At 44.2% G+C, this 13,652-nt stretch overlaps 3 protein-coding genes across 5 annotated transcripts; 1 reads left to right on the plus strand and 2 right to left on the minus strand.

Annotated features, from left to right (window-relative positions):
- Positions 1–880: 880 nt before the first annotated feature.
- LOC116199727 (probable LRR receptor-like serine/threonine-protein kinase At5g10290) lies at positions 881–5,386 on the plus strand. The gene is made up of 9 exons (XM_031530197.1): positions 881–1,361; positions 1,854–1,997; positions 2,089–2,160; positions 2,273–2,338; positions 2,448–2,518; positions 2,596–2,736; positions 3,244–3,585; positions 4,115–4,509; positions 4,898–5,386. Exons 1-9 carry the CDS (start codon positions 1,252–1,254, stop codon positions 5,210–5,212), a joined length of 1,656 nt encoding a protein of 551 aa, XP_031386057.1. The 5' UTR covers positions 881–1,251; the 3' UTR covers positions 5,213–5,386.
- On the minus strand, positions 5,370–10,264 carry LOC116199726 (7-deoxyloganetin glucosyltransferase-like). 3 transcript variants are annotated; one of them, XM_031530194.1, is made up of 2 exons: positions 6,567–7,144; positions 5,370–6,450 (listed from the first exon to the last, which is right to left on the minus strand). In XM_031530194.1, exons 1-2 carry the CDS (start codon positions 7,066–7,068, stop codon positions 5,513–5,515), a joined length of 1,440 nt encoding a protein of 479 aa, XP_031386054.1. In that variant the 5' UTR covers positions 7,069–7,144; the 3' UTR covers positions 5,370–5,512. The 3 variants fall into 3 exon arrangements, with proteins under 3 accessions (XP_031386054.1, XP_031386056.1, XP_031386055.1); XM_031530196.1 differs by lacking the exon at positions 6,567–7,144 and adding an exon at positions 9,589–10,264 and having other exon boundaries at positions 5,426–6,450; XM_031530195.1 differs by lacking the exons at positions 5,370–6,450; positions 6,567–7,144 and adding exons at positions 7,999–9,472; positions 9,589–10,258.
- Positions 10,265–12,142: 1,878 nt separating this feature from the next.
- Positions 12,143–13,422, minus strand: LOC116198536 (tubulin-folding cofactor C). The gene has a single exon (XM_031528703.1). It carries the CDS (start codon positions 13,338–13,340, stop codon positions 12,297–12,299), a length of 1,044 nt encoding a protein of 347 aa, XP_031384563.1. The 5' UTR covers positions 13,341–13,422; the 3' UTR covers positions 12,143–12,296.
- Between the last annotated feature and the right edge of the window lie 230 nt (positions 13,423–13,652).

Below are 13,652 nucleotides of genomic sequence, written 5' to 3' on the forward strand. Positions count from 1 at the left end.
AAGGTTATACCATGATATGTATTTTTCCCAAAGAAAATTCATCAGTGCTTAGGACCACTCTTGATATCGATGGGTAAAGTCCGTAAACTAAAAAAGAAGGATGATGAATCTGGGGTGGAGTATAAGAGTGAGAGGATGTGAACGCAGAATATATCAACTTCTGCGTTAGTCGATCACTTTGAGAGACAGCAGACGACTAGAACATAAATAGAGAAGAAGGATAAGGTAGAGTGGATAGAGCATAGAGGGGCTTCATGCATAGTGTGCAGTCTTATCCACTTAAGCTTGTCCTGTTCATCCCTTTTGCCAGGCACATTGTTGTCCTCTTGCTTATAAATAATACTAGATGCAATATGTTTCCATTGGGGAACAAAAAAAAAAAGAGAGAAGGAAACAAAAGAAATCGGAAAAAGAAAGGAGAAAGGTATGAATTTAAATGTTTGACTGTTGCTGTCAGTTGTCACCCCAGCAGGGAAAATCAACTTATCTGATGTGATGAGGTGAGTGGGATCGAGCTTCTGCTTGAACACAGAGGATCCATTCTCTCTCTCTCTCTCTCTCTCTCTCTGAGACTGATGGAAAGGAATGGAACCTTAGCATCAGCATAAAGGAGGAATAAAAGATGTGCCAACGGGATAATGGCAGTTCTTTACTTGCAATTATCAAATCAAAATAAAGCACAAAGACAAAGAGAGGAAGCAAAGAAAGAAAGAAAGTGAGTGGGATTCTCATTCTCTATTTCCCATCACCACCCAAAAAAACCAAAAGCATATATATATGTGTGTGTGTGTATGTATATGTATATATTCATCACATTACAAATTTTAGCTTTCACTATTGTACTCCTTTTCCACATGGTATTTGTTCCATTCCACTTTCACGTCCAACTGGCCCTTCCCAGAATTCTTTCACCTCCTTCCCCTTTACCACCTTGTCAAATGCTTTGTGGGCTCCACCCCTCAAATCCAACATGATTTTCATGGGGTGATCATGGTTGTGATTGTTGTATTATATGCAAATCTTCTTCCCTCCACCCTCCTCATCATTGATCCTCTCCAGTGCTTCATCATCTTCATTAAACAACTGAAATTTTCCAGAGCAAAAGGCAGTGTGAAATCTCTCCAGCGTTTCAGCTCCTTTCCTCTTGATTTTGTTTCTAACAATAATATCGTCTCAGTTTAAGCTTTTCTTGTTGCAACCATAAAATTTTAGTGCTTGCATTTATAATAGTAATACGTGAGCTACACTGTCATGGGACTAAGAGAATTATTGAAATGCAGAACCCTGTCATCAATGAACTTCTCTGGGTTGTTATCCCCAAAAGTTGGTCTGCTCAGGACCCTTACTGTACTAATAAGTATGTGGAACTGAAATAATTAGGCTCTCTGGTTTGGGCGTTTGTCTTCTTCTTGGAACACAAAGAATCTTCCCGAAACACAGAGAAATCAAGAAAAAGGTGTCGATTTGCCTTCACGTCTGTAATATCCTCAGTTTTCTAAAAGAAACGAAGAACCATGAAGTACTGGAAGACTTCTGCAGTCTCATACCAAATAGACCAAAATTTTAACAATGTATGCATTCCATTGTCTTCAATTTCTGATGATCACAGCCATCTATCCAAATTCTTAAATCCAATCTCTTGCATGATGTATGGCTTGAGCCGACTTCTTAGTGTGTTTTGTCTCTGTAATTTAGGTAGTAGAATATTTCTGATAGAGTTTTTCTTCTTGTTGCCCCTTTCTAAATCGAGCCTTCAACTTTTTTAGGATAACTTGTTAAGTATTTATAGTAATTTGAAGGTTCTATAGAATTACTTCTTATGCATTTAAATTGTTCTCTTTTTTATGTGGCAGTGCTTTGCGAGGGAATGGCATAACAGGTGAGATACCTGAAGAGTTTGGGAATTTGACGAGTTTGAATAATTTGGACCTTGAAAATAATCGGTTGACTGGTCAGATACCGGCTTCTCTCGGGAATCTTAAGAAACTTCACTTCTTGTAAGAAGCTGCTTGTCTATTATTCTTTACCCTAAACTTAATAATGAGAATTTCTACGATGAAGCATATGACGTGGAAATAATCCTAACAGGTCTCTGAGTGAAAATAATCTCAGTGGAAGCATTCCAGATTCACTTTCAACTCTTCCCAACTTGATCAATTTGTAAGTTGCCATGCATTATTGTACAAACATTACATCATTATAAATATGTCATTGCTGCATGCCTTTTGGATTGCCTGTGAAGATACTGAACTACATGAGCAAAACTGTTCAGGCAGCCGGACTCAAACAATCTTGGAGGGCAGATTCCCCCAGCCTTATTCCAAGTTTCCAAATACAAGTACGATGATGGTGATAGTCATGCGGCTATTATTTTCCTTTTGCTTTGTTCTACTACTTTAAGACTCTTTCACTGTTTCTCATCAAAACTGGTGTTTTTGATGTTGCAGTTTTACTGGAAACAAGTTGAATTGTGGAATAAATTTACCCCATCCTTGTGCATCTGATAGCGGCAACTCTGGTGAGTATTGTCCTCACAGGAAAACGAATTAATATTCCCACAACCTTCCTTAATAGCTGATGGTGTCCTTTTTGTAGGTTCTTCTCGTATGTCAAAGGTCGGAATTATTATTGGTGTTGTTGGCGGACTTGTTCTTCTCCTCCTTTGTGGCATGCTTGTTTTCCTATATAAGGGCAGACGGAAGGGCTATAGAAGAGAAGTGTTTGTGGATGTAGCAGGTTTGTATCACATGCTGATGAATTTTTCTGATATGTATAATTGTGAATTGTTCATGTGACTTGCTTTTTTCTTGCTTTTAACAACTTACTAAAAACCATTTTTTGCTGCTTCTGGTTTCCACTTTAGATTGCCATCACGTTACACGTTACTGTTTTGCCACATCGTGGTTCCTAAGTTTGGACCCTTTTGTGCCCTAAAGTTTACATGAAATAAATTTGAACCTTAAATAAATTTTACACTGTGTTGACTGAAAACTAGTGCAGAAATGCAGAACTAATATTTTGAAAACTTTCTTTTGTTCTCCAAAAGTTGTTCTGAAATTGCACCCATGGGTATGCCAATATGACATTTTCTGTTTATTTTATGGACTGTTAGGGGTTTGGTGCAATGTAGAACCAAAATTGAAGCTTTAAGGTGTGAAATTATCTAGATGCAGAAATTCAGGGTGCCAAGAATTATTTGCCTTTATGCTTACATTCATTACTATTGTCTTGCCTTTTGATCAGGTGAAGAGGATGGGAGAATGGCATTTGGTCAGTTGAAGAGATTTGCATGGAGGGAACTGCAAATAGCTACAGATAACTTCAGTGAGAAGAGTGTTCTGGGTCAGGGAGGTTTCTGGAAGGTCTACAAGGGGGTGCTTGCTGATGGCACTAAAATAGCCGTGAAACGGTTGACTGATTTTGAAAGTCCTGGTGGAGATGCGGCTTTTCAGTGTGAGGTTGAGATGACAAGTGTTGCAGTCCATAAGAATCTCTTGAGGCTGATTGGATTTTGCACCACTCCCACTGAACGGCTCCTTGTCCATCCCTTCATGCAGAATTTAAGTGTCGCCTATCGGCTCCGAGGTAATTACACAATAGGCTTGAAGATGTTATATATTGCTAATATTCACTGGTGTGGAGTTATCATGCATGTTCTTAGAGTGGTTATTGGAGCCAACTGAGGCGAGATGAGGCATCTCAGGGTCGATTCTCGCCTACTGATTTGACACTTAATGGGCAACCATGGACAGGCACAGACGATTCTTGGCTTCAGGTCTTGTGGGTTTTTGATCGACCTAACTAGACTTTCTAACTAGTTTTTCATCAACAAAGACAAATAAAACTGACATGAATTATGTTACATTTTTTCTCCATCACATTTGATGCTAATAGTGCTGAATTACGCATCTTTGGATGTACAAAGGTGAAATTTCTGCATTTTCTTGTGAGTTGGTCCGTCCCCTTTAACTCCATTTTATTTTGGGTTTCTCATTTATCTAATTGCCAATGTCATTTATTGGAAGCATTTGCGATTAGTGGTTCTTCAATCTTATATTTGGAGATTAGGCATTTTTGATGACTCTTGGTCGCCAATTAATGTTGATTGCTGCAGAGGTCAAACCTGGGGAGCCTGTTTTAGACTGGCCTACGAGAAAAAAAGTTGCCTTGGGAGCAGCACGTGGCCTGGAATACCTACATGAGCACTGCAACCCTAAAATCATTCATCGGGATGTGAAAGCGGCGAACGTCCTGCTTGATGAAGATTTCGAGGCTGTAATTGGGGGCTTTGGGCTGGCGAAATTGGTTGATGTCAGGAGGACCAATGTAAAAACTCAAGTTCGAGGGACGATGGGGCACATTGCGCCTGAGTATTTGTCCACCGGGAAGTCCTCAGAGAGGACGGATGTTTTTGGTTATGGGATCATGCTTCTGGAGCTTGTTACTGGTCAACGCGCAATTGATTTTTCACGCTTGGAAGAGGAGGATGATGCCTTATTGCTCGATCGTGTAAGTTCATTACTTCTGAAGAAGTCTCCAAGTCCTCCTTCCGTAACGATTGTCACTTAATGTGTATCCTGTTACCTGCTTCTTGTGACATTGTTCGTCATTAATGTAGCTAAGTTTGGAAAACATGAAGAATTTGCTTTTCCCGTTTTAAGCTCTGCATGGTTCTGAAGTTTTCCACTTTTCTATTCTTCTCTCTTTGGGAGAAAAGTAACGGATGTTCTGCATTTTGGTAAAAAAATTTGTATTTACCGTTAGACATGCAGTCTAGCTTGCTCTTTTCAGATTATTTGTTTCCCCGTGATTCTATACCAGTCCGAGCCAGATTTTCAAGCTTTGATCTGGGGGTTTTGTTTGGCTGAAATCTCGATTATACATGCGGTTTTTGAAGGTCAAGAAGCTTGAAAGGGAGAAGAAGCTTGATGCAATAGTGGACCGAAACCTGAACAAGAATTACAACATGCAAGAAGTAGAGATGATGATCAAAGTGGCTCTTCTCTGCACCCAGGCTTCGCCTGAGGAACGGCCCCCGATGTCTGAGGTCGTGAGGATGTTGGAAGGGGAGGGACTGGCTGAGCGGTGGGAGGAGTGGCAGCACATCGAAGTGACTCAGAGGCAGGAATACGAGCGGTTGCAGAGAAGGTTCGACGGGGGAAAAGATTCCGTGTACAATCAGGATGTGATCGAGTTGTCAGGTGGAAGATGAACGTTTCTTACTTCCTTTTTTTCCCTGAAATATTTTGGGACCTCATGTTTGCAAGGTTGTAGCTTCATCTGTAGATGCTCTTGCGAGGTTCGAGTATCTTGTTTTCGGGTACTTATGTTTGTGATTGGGACCTGGAATGGTTGGGTTATATATAATATTGATGTTGTAAATTGATTCTCGAACATTTAATTTGACACATTCGAGCCGATCATAGGCTTATTCAAATGCTGAATTGAACTCCAAAATAGCCGATCATCTTCTCGGAAACATAGAGGAAGAACCAATACAGGGAAGGGTACATTATATCTTCACTCGGTGGATGAGTTGATTGATCAATCTGTCTAAACTGGCAGTGGAAGATCCTCCTTTGCTGGTAGCTTTATGTGCCTTCATTTTCCACCCCATTGCCCTTTCCCTCTTCTCTTTTCCGGTTTCTCCGATCATCATTTCCTTTATAAGTCGGGCGATTGCATCCTGTTTCGCATTGTGCTGAATCTCCATCCCGTTGCCCCAAACGGAGGACATGCTCCAGGAATTAGTTGGCTGTTCTGCACGCAAGGGGAAGCAGAGTACAGGGACACCGACGGCCAAGCTCTCTGAGAGGGAATTCCACCCGGCATGAGTGATGAACAGGCCGATGGACCTGTGCGAGAGCACCTTCTCCTGGGGACACCAGGTCGCTATCAGACCCTTCCCTTTGGTCTCCTCCAAGAACCCCTCGGGGAGCTTGGCCGAGCTACCCATCGCCAGGTCTGGCCTCAGGACCCACAAGAAGTGGAATCCACAGGCTCTGAGACCCCAGGCAAACTCTGCTACGGTCTCGTCCGTAGTGACAACAATGCTCCCGAAGTTAACATACACGACCGACCGTTTATCTCTTCGGTCCAGCCACTCGAGGCACTCTGCCTCTTCCTTCCAGAGGGTGGAGTCCATAGTGGAGTTGGCTCGGGTTTCAGGCTCATTCCGGGCGGAAAGATGTAGTGGCCCAATAGTATAAATTGGAGGGAAGACTGATCCCAGTTCTGAGAGTACTTCCTTCTCAAGCTCATCGAACGTGTTGATGATGAGACCCGAAGAGATCTTGCAGTTCTCCATTTGCTCGATCATGAAATTGAGCATTACGTCTTCTGGGTCTGTTGTGCGGCAGAACGCCGGCACGTGCTTGAGCTTCAGTCCTTCCATCGCTTTTATCCCCTCCAATGGAGTCTCAAGGTATCCATTGCTCTTGTCACTCTCATCTATAAACAAACAAAGAAACATTAAACAAATGTATTAGACTACAGTTTTTCGTAGACTGCTAACAGTACCATAATTATGAAATGGTGGGCTTTAAAGGAAGCAAGATCAAATGGACCTTTCAATGGAACTATTCCTCTCCTGACAAGCTCAGCATACTGATTATACCCCAAAAGGCCGCAGGCCGAAGCAGTCCAGAACTGAACCTCGAATATGCCAAGTTCTTGAGCGACCCGAACCGTGAAGCTCATGACTGCATCCGAGATAACACAGGTCACCCGCGGGATGTCCGGGGTCGAGTTCAGCTTGATCAGTAGCTGCTTGAATGGAGCGACCGAGTGCTTCCTTGTGGAACCACACACGTCCGCGGTTCTCTGGGTGGCATCGGGGTTGTCAGATGGGGGTAGGCCATCAGGTATTGCTTCAAACCGGAAATCCGACAGGCCCTGGATGGATCCCAGGCCCTTGGCACGGACCAGGCGGTCCCTGTGGTACTCGGTGTAGACAAACGTGATGTGCAAGCCCCTCGAATGTAAGAGCTTTGCGAGCTGCATTAGTGGATTGACGTGACCTTGCGCTGGGTATGGAACAAGAACTGCATGTGGCTTCTGAGATTCCATGGATTGATTCTACCTCCCCAAGTTATCAGATTGTTGCATCAACTCTCAAATGACTCCAACTACAATTATCCACAATGTATATTTTTATAAACAAATTTTTTTTTCACTTATTTTTTCTTTTAATTTTCCAATGGCCTACCTAGAAAAATTATCGACCAATTGTGATTCACTTTTCGAAAGCTCAAAGGTCACTGTACTTTGCCTAGATTGACCCGGCAAGGCTCATTAAATTATTGGACTGACCGACGCCCCTATCTTATTGGTAAGAGTGAGATGGACACGGTTCGATTTGCTGAGTGGGCTCCATCTCTGATAAAAACAATATAGTTCAATGGGAAATTCTATCATGATTTCGTGTCACGGTGACATCACATTGAGAGCCATTGGTTGAGTTGCTCTCCCGCAGGTCCCGTGGGCAATCAACGGCTCCCGACGTGATATCACCATGACACAATGTCTTGTCAGAAGCCCTCTAGTTCGATTGTCCTTTGTCATCAAGTCCGAAAGGTTTTCTGCAACTTTTGGATCCCCTCAGGCTTTGTATTCATGTTGGTGGAATGGGCAGATGAAAGATGAAATATTATCGGGAGAACAATAATCTTTCTTTCACAGAGAAATTTGTACAGTATTAGCGAATTAGTGGTGCAAATCTGTATTTCGAATATTCTGGATTGGTCTAGGACCTGTTGTGACAATGATTGAGATTCTGAGCCAAGCAGAAGATAGCATTAATATTGAGAGTTGAAATTCGCTTGATATGGCTTTGTCAAGTTGCTGTTAGAAGATTGCCCCGTTTCACATTGCAATATGATAAAAACAGATTAAATTGCAAAGTCGTTGTCATTGACATGTTCCACCAAATGTCCTCATCTTGTCCCAAAATGAAGCTAGACTAGATTGGATTATTGAATCGGATGCAACCTCGCATTCTTAAGAAAGCACGCTTTTGAAGGTCGAGAAGCTTGAAAGGGAGAAGGAGCTTGATGCAATAGTGGACCGAAACCTGAACAAGAATTACAGTCTCTGCACCCAGCCTTCGCCTGAGGAATGGCCCCCGATGTCTGAGGTCGTGAGGATGTTGGAAGGGGAGGGACTGGCGGAGCGGTGGGGGGAGTGGCAGCACATCGAAGTGACTCGGAGGCAGGAATACGAGCAGTTGCAGAGAAGGTTCGACTGGGGAGAAGATTCTGTGTACAATCAGGAGGGACCTCATGTTTGCAAGGTTGTAGCTTCATCTGTCGATGCTTTTGCGAGGTTCGAGTATCTTGTTCTTGGGCACTCTGTTTGTGCTTGGGGCCTGGAACGGTTGGGTTATATGTCATATTGATATTGTAAATTAATTCTCGAACATTTGATTTGACACATTCGAGATGATCATAGGCTTATTCAAATGCTGAATTGAACTCCAAAATAGCCGATCATCTTCTCGGAAACATGGAGGAAGAACCAATACAGGGAAGGGTACATTATATCTTCACTTGGTGGATGAGTTGATCGATCAATCTGTTTAAACTGGCAGTGGAAGATCCTCCTTCGCTAGTAGCTTCATGTGCCTTCATTTTCCACTCCATTGCCCTTTCCCTCTTCTCTTTTCCGGTTTCTCCGATCATCATTTCCTTTATAAGTAGGGAGATTGCGTCCTGTTTCGGATTGTGCTGAATCTCCATCCCGTTGACCCAAACGGAGGACACGCTCCAGGAATTAGTTGGCTGTTCTGCACGCAAGGGGAAGCAGAGTACAGGGACACCGACGGCCAAGCTTTCTGAGAGGGAATTCCACCCGGCATGAGTGATGAACAGACCGACGGAACTGTGCGAGAGCACCTTCTCCTGGGGACACCAGTTCGCTATCAGACCCTTCCCTTTGGTCTCCTCCAAGAACCCCTCGGGGAGCTTGGCCGAGCTACCCATCGCCAGGTCTGGCCTCAGGACCCACAAGAAGTGGAATCCACAGGCTCTGAGACCCCAGGCAAACTCTGCTATGGTCTCGTCCGTAGTGACAACAATGCTCCCGAAGTTAACATACACGACCGACCGTTTATCTCTTCGGTCCAGCCACTCGAGGCACTCTGCCTCTTCCTTCCAGAGGGTGGAGTCCATAGTGGAGTTGGCTCGGGTTTCAGGCTCATTCCGGGCGGAAAGATGTAGTGGCCCAATAGTATAAATTGGAGGGAAGACTGATCCCAGTTCTGAGAGTACTTCCTTCTCAAGTTCATCGAACGTGTTGATGATGAGACCCGAAGAGATCTTGCAGTTCTCCATTTGCTCGATCATGAAATTGAGCAGTACGTCTTCTGGGTCCGTCGTGAGGCAGGGCACCGGCACGTGCTTGAGCTTCAGTCCTTCCATCGCTTTTATCCACTCCAATGTAGTCTCAAGGTATCCATTGCTCTTGTCACTCTCATCTATAAACAAACAAAGAAACATTAAACAAATGTATTAGACTGCAGTTCTTCGCAGTCTGCTAACAGTACCATAATTTTGAAATGGTGGGCTTTAAAGGAAGCAAGATCAAATGGACCTTTCAATGGAACTATTCCTCTTCTGATAAGCTCAGCATACTGATTATACCCCATAAGGCCACAAGCCGAAGCAGTCCAGAACTGAACCTCGAATATGCCCAGTTCCTGAGCGACCCGAACCGTGAAGCTCATGAGCGTGTCCGAGATAACACAGGTCACCCGCGGGATGTCCGTGGTTGAGTTCAGCCTAATCAGTAGCTGCTTGAATGGAGCGACCGAGTGCTTCTTTGTGGAACCACACACGTCCGCAGTTCTCTGGGTGGCGTCCGGGTTGTCAGATGGGGGCAGGCCATCAGGTATTGCTTCAAACCGGAAATCCGGCGGGCCCTGGACGGATCCCAAGCCCTTGACACGGACCAGGCGGTCCCTGAGGTACTCGGTGTAGACAAACGTGATGTGGAAGCCTCTCGAATGTAAGAGCTTTGCGAGCTGCATTAGGGGATTGACGTGACCTTGCGCCGGGTATGGAACAAGAACTGCATGAGGCTTCTCAGACTCCATGGATTGATTCTACCTCCCCAAGTTATCAGATTGTTGCACACAATTATCCAGAATTTATATTTTGATAATAATTTATAAACATAATTTTTTTTCACTTCTTTTTTCTTTTAATTTTCCAATGGCCTGCCTAGGAAAATTATCGACCAAATGTCAACCGGATTCACTTTTCGAAAGCTCAAAGGTCACTGTAGTTTGCCAAGACTGACCCGGCAAGCCTCATTAAATTATTGGACTGACACCCCTTTCTTTTGATCTTACTGGTAAGAGACTGAGATGGACACGGTTCGATTTGCTGAATGGGCTCCATCTCTGGTAAAAACAATATAGTTCAATGGGAAATTCTAACACGACTTTGTGTCACGATGACATCACATTGGGGGCTATTGGATGAATTGCTCTCCGGCGGGCCCCCTGTGCAATCAACGTGATATCACCATGACGCAATGTCTTGTCAGAAGCCCTCTAGTTCGGTTGTCCTTTGTCATCAAGTCCGAAAGGTTTTCTGCAACTTTTGGATCCCCTCAGGTTTTGTATTCATGTTGGTGGAATGGGCTGGTGAAAGATGAAATATTATCCGGAGAATAATAATCTTTCTTTCACAGAGAAATTTGTGCAGTATTAGCAAATTGGTGGTGCAAATCTCTATTTCGAATATGCTGGATTGGTCTAGGACCTGTTGTGACAATCATTGAGATTCCGAACCAAGCATAAGACAACATTAATATTGAGAGTTGAAATTCGCGTGATATAGCTAGGTCGAGTTGCTGTTAGAAGATTGCCCCGTTTCACATTGCAAGATGATAAAAACAGATTAAATTGCGGAGTCATTGTCATTGACATGTTCCACCAAATGTCCTTATCTTGTCCCAAAATGAAGCTCGACTAGATTGGATTATCGAATCGGATGCAACCTCGCATTCTTAAGAAAGCATTCAAGCGTTTTGTCTGTCTTGATGGAATGACAAAATTCGGAAGTGATAGATCGTGTTATCGTTTTGAAACGAGAAAAGCATGACGATTTTGAAACTTACTGTTTTCATTAGCGCAGGGCAAAAGATTATCAACAAAAGGAACATGTCACTGTCTCTCAGTTTTTTCAAAGCTGAGATGAGTAGTTTAAGAAACTGAATGCTGCAAGCACTTTTCTTGAGGGCAACTTGCTCGTTGAAGCTAATGACCACATCTCAGATCACATATGAAACATCGGGAACATATCGAGTTCGACCGGGAGCATCATAAACAGAGCGACCAACTTCTTTTTCATTGAAATCGTGCAAATATGCACAATCATGGGCTGCCTCTGGCCACCTCATCTGGGACAGGCAATCTGGAGCAGCCATGAACCAGAAGTCTTGTAAGCCCAGAACACTTTGAGGTTTGAGGGCCCTGGCAAGGACGGGCTAGTTTTTGTTCGGCATTCAGTGTACAGGAAGATAAGTTAGAAGCCTTGGTAGGTCACATGGAGGATTAATATAGCCTTGTGATGCCAACAGAACAAAGACAGCACGAGCCTTCCATAGTTTGAATGCTTCCGACCGAGATTTAGAATCATAGAGCAAAAACAATTCTAAGTGCAAAAGTTTGGACTTCACAATGGAGTTAAGGACTCATACTGGCATTCTACAATATTTCTTGAATTCCTGTTTTGCTTTCAAATCTTTTCTGTTGCTCTGTTTTGTTGATCGACCATTCCCGACTGGTCCAGGGTCTGGACCACCTCGAGTCCGATATTTATCATAGATGACAAATCGAAGACGTAAGCTTTTGTCTAGATGTCATCCCATTATGTTAATTCGCCATAAAGACCAAGTTTGTGGAACGGTTGAAAAATTACAGGTTAGGTCAGTTTGCAATGCCATGTAAAGCCGATTACATAACTGATTAATTTATAGTTCCTCCTCATCTATCAAGGGAATACTGTTAGAATCCTCCAAGTTTTCGGATTGTCTTCTGATGCCAATGTTCAAGACGAAACTACCACAAAATGCGATCGATACCTATAAAGTGAGCTCGGGTACTGTCTATTCGTGATTGAGCATATTTACTGAAGAATGATGAAGATCAACATTTGGCTTATCAGCAGATTTAGTACTTCCAATTCCCAAACAAAATCACAATGTTTTGAGTGATTTGAATACCAGAACAATAAGTTTTAGCAAAACTTCGAGGGCCAAATCCTTATATCTCACTCATCAAAATTGAAAAGTCACAACTCACCATTGTCTTCTTGACCTTCACTTCCCAAGCTCGAAATATCGATCATTCCAACACGCTTATCCTCGGGCAGAACCGACCAGTTCGGGGACTGCACTGCTTTCAACCACTTGAAATCATCAACACTCGACCAATTCCCTGTCTCCTCAAGCAAATTCGCCTCCCTCAGATCCTCCTCTATCCCTTTGTACCTCAAGCAGTAAGGACCGAATCTCACCCTGCAACAGTCCTCGATGATCGGCCGACTCCTCACCCGCAAGTAGAAGTCGCTGCCCCTCGCATTGTGGATTCGAATCTGATGTGATGCGAGCACGAAGGTGCAATTCTCTGCCTCCTCGATCAGAACTGAGCCCACGACAGGCCCCACGTAGACCCTACAATCCTTTAGTCTGTGCACGAAGAGCGCCCTTGAACAACCGAGCAATCGAACCTCGCAGGACTCGAGGTCTGTTATCGTGAATTCCCCGATCTCCAAACCCCTGAGATCTTTCACAAGAACCTGACCCACATTGTTCCTGAAACCTTGGGAGCTCGACAGCACAAGGCTATGCGAGGCCTCAAGGTCCGGGTTTCGGCGCTCGGGTTCGGTTTCGGGCGGTTTCGAGGCCTCAATTAGGGAACTTTTGGCAGTCTTGGACTTGAAGGAGAACTTTTTCTTAGGGATCAGACTCTCGAGGGACTGCTTCAGATCGGCGACGGTCATAAGAGAGGACCGGACCTCATAGGAGGGCAAGTAGTAGGAGCTCTCCGCGACGAGCTTCTCGAGCTCGGAGATAGCGGCGGATATCTCACAAAGCTGGGGCTTGAGGTCGGATGGATCGGCGAGCCGGGACTGGGCGAGCTGGGACTCGATCGATCGCTTGGACTCGGCGAACCTTGAGAGGAACGAGGAGGTGGATTCGAACGAGGCCGCGGATGCGGAGGAGCTGGACCTGTGAGAGAGAGACTGCTGACGGTTGGAGAGCCTCTCGAGCATCGCTAAGTGCTTCTTCTTGAGGTTAGGGTTCGAAAGATCCGAGCTTCCTTCTTCTTCCATGGCGTCTCTGAGACAAAGATGCGAGGAGGAAGACGAAGGGAGCGAGCGAGAGTCGCGGAATGGAGTTGGCGGGGAGGAGCCGAGCGGGGCCTAAATGTAAATTAGGAAATTCATTTTTTCGGTTAATTCCATTTTGATCCCTATATTTTATACCTCTCGGAATTTTCCCCTTCACTTGCAGGATCTCACTCTCTAGATCCTGAAGTTTGGTGATTTTATCTCGATGTGCCTAAATGCAAACTGACAACAAGTTCAATAGTCAATGCAATGCCCATGAAATCACTCACACGCCTAAATTGGTCGTATCACACG

The sequence above is a fragment of the Punica granatum genome, chromosome 3, assembly GCF_007655135.1.
Source record: "Punica granatum isolate Tunisia-2019 chromosome 3, ASM765513v2, whole genome shotgun sequence".
NCBI lineage: Eukaryota > Viridiplantae > Streptophyta > Magnoliopsida > Myrtales > Lythraceae > Punica > Punica granatum.

Excerpts from the sequence above, each read along its gene's own strand:
- LOC116199727 (XM_031530197.1), top strand. The coding sequence starts at position 1,252 with ATGGGACTAAGAGAATTATTGAAATGCAGAACCCTGTCATCAATGAAC. Across the intron at positions 2,161-2,272 it reads CTTCCCAACTTGATCAATTT|GCAGCCGGACTCAAACAATC; the intron begins GTAAGTTGCCAT and ends AAAACTGTTCAG. Across the intron at positions 4,510-4,897 it reads ATGCCTTATTGCTCGATCGT|GTCAAGAAGCTTGAAAGGGA; the intron begins GTAAGTTCATTA and ends CGGTTTTTGAAG.
- LOC116199726 (XM_031530194.1), bottom strand. The coding sequence starts at position 7,068 with ATGGAATCTCAGAAGCCACATGCAGTTCTTGTTCCATACCCAGCGCAA. Across the intron at positions 6,451-6,566 it reads AGGAATAGTTCCATTGAAAG|ATGAGAGTGACAAGAGCAAT; the intron begins GTCCATTTGATC and ends GTTTGTTTATAG.
- LOC116198536 (XM_031528703.1), bottom strand. The coding sequence starts at position 13,340 with ATGGAAGAAGAAGGAAGCTCGGATCTTTCGAACCCTAACCTCAAGAAG.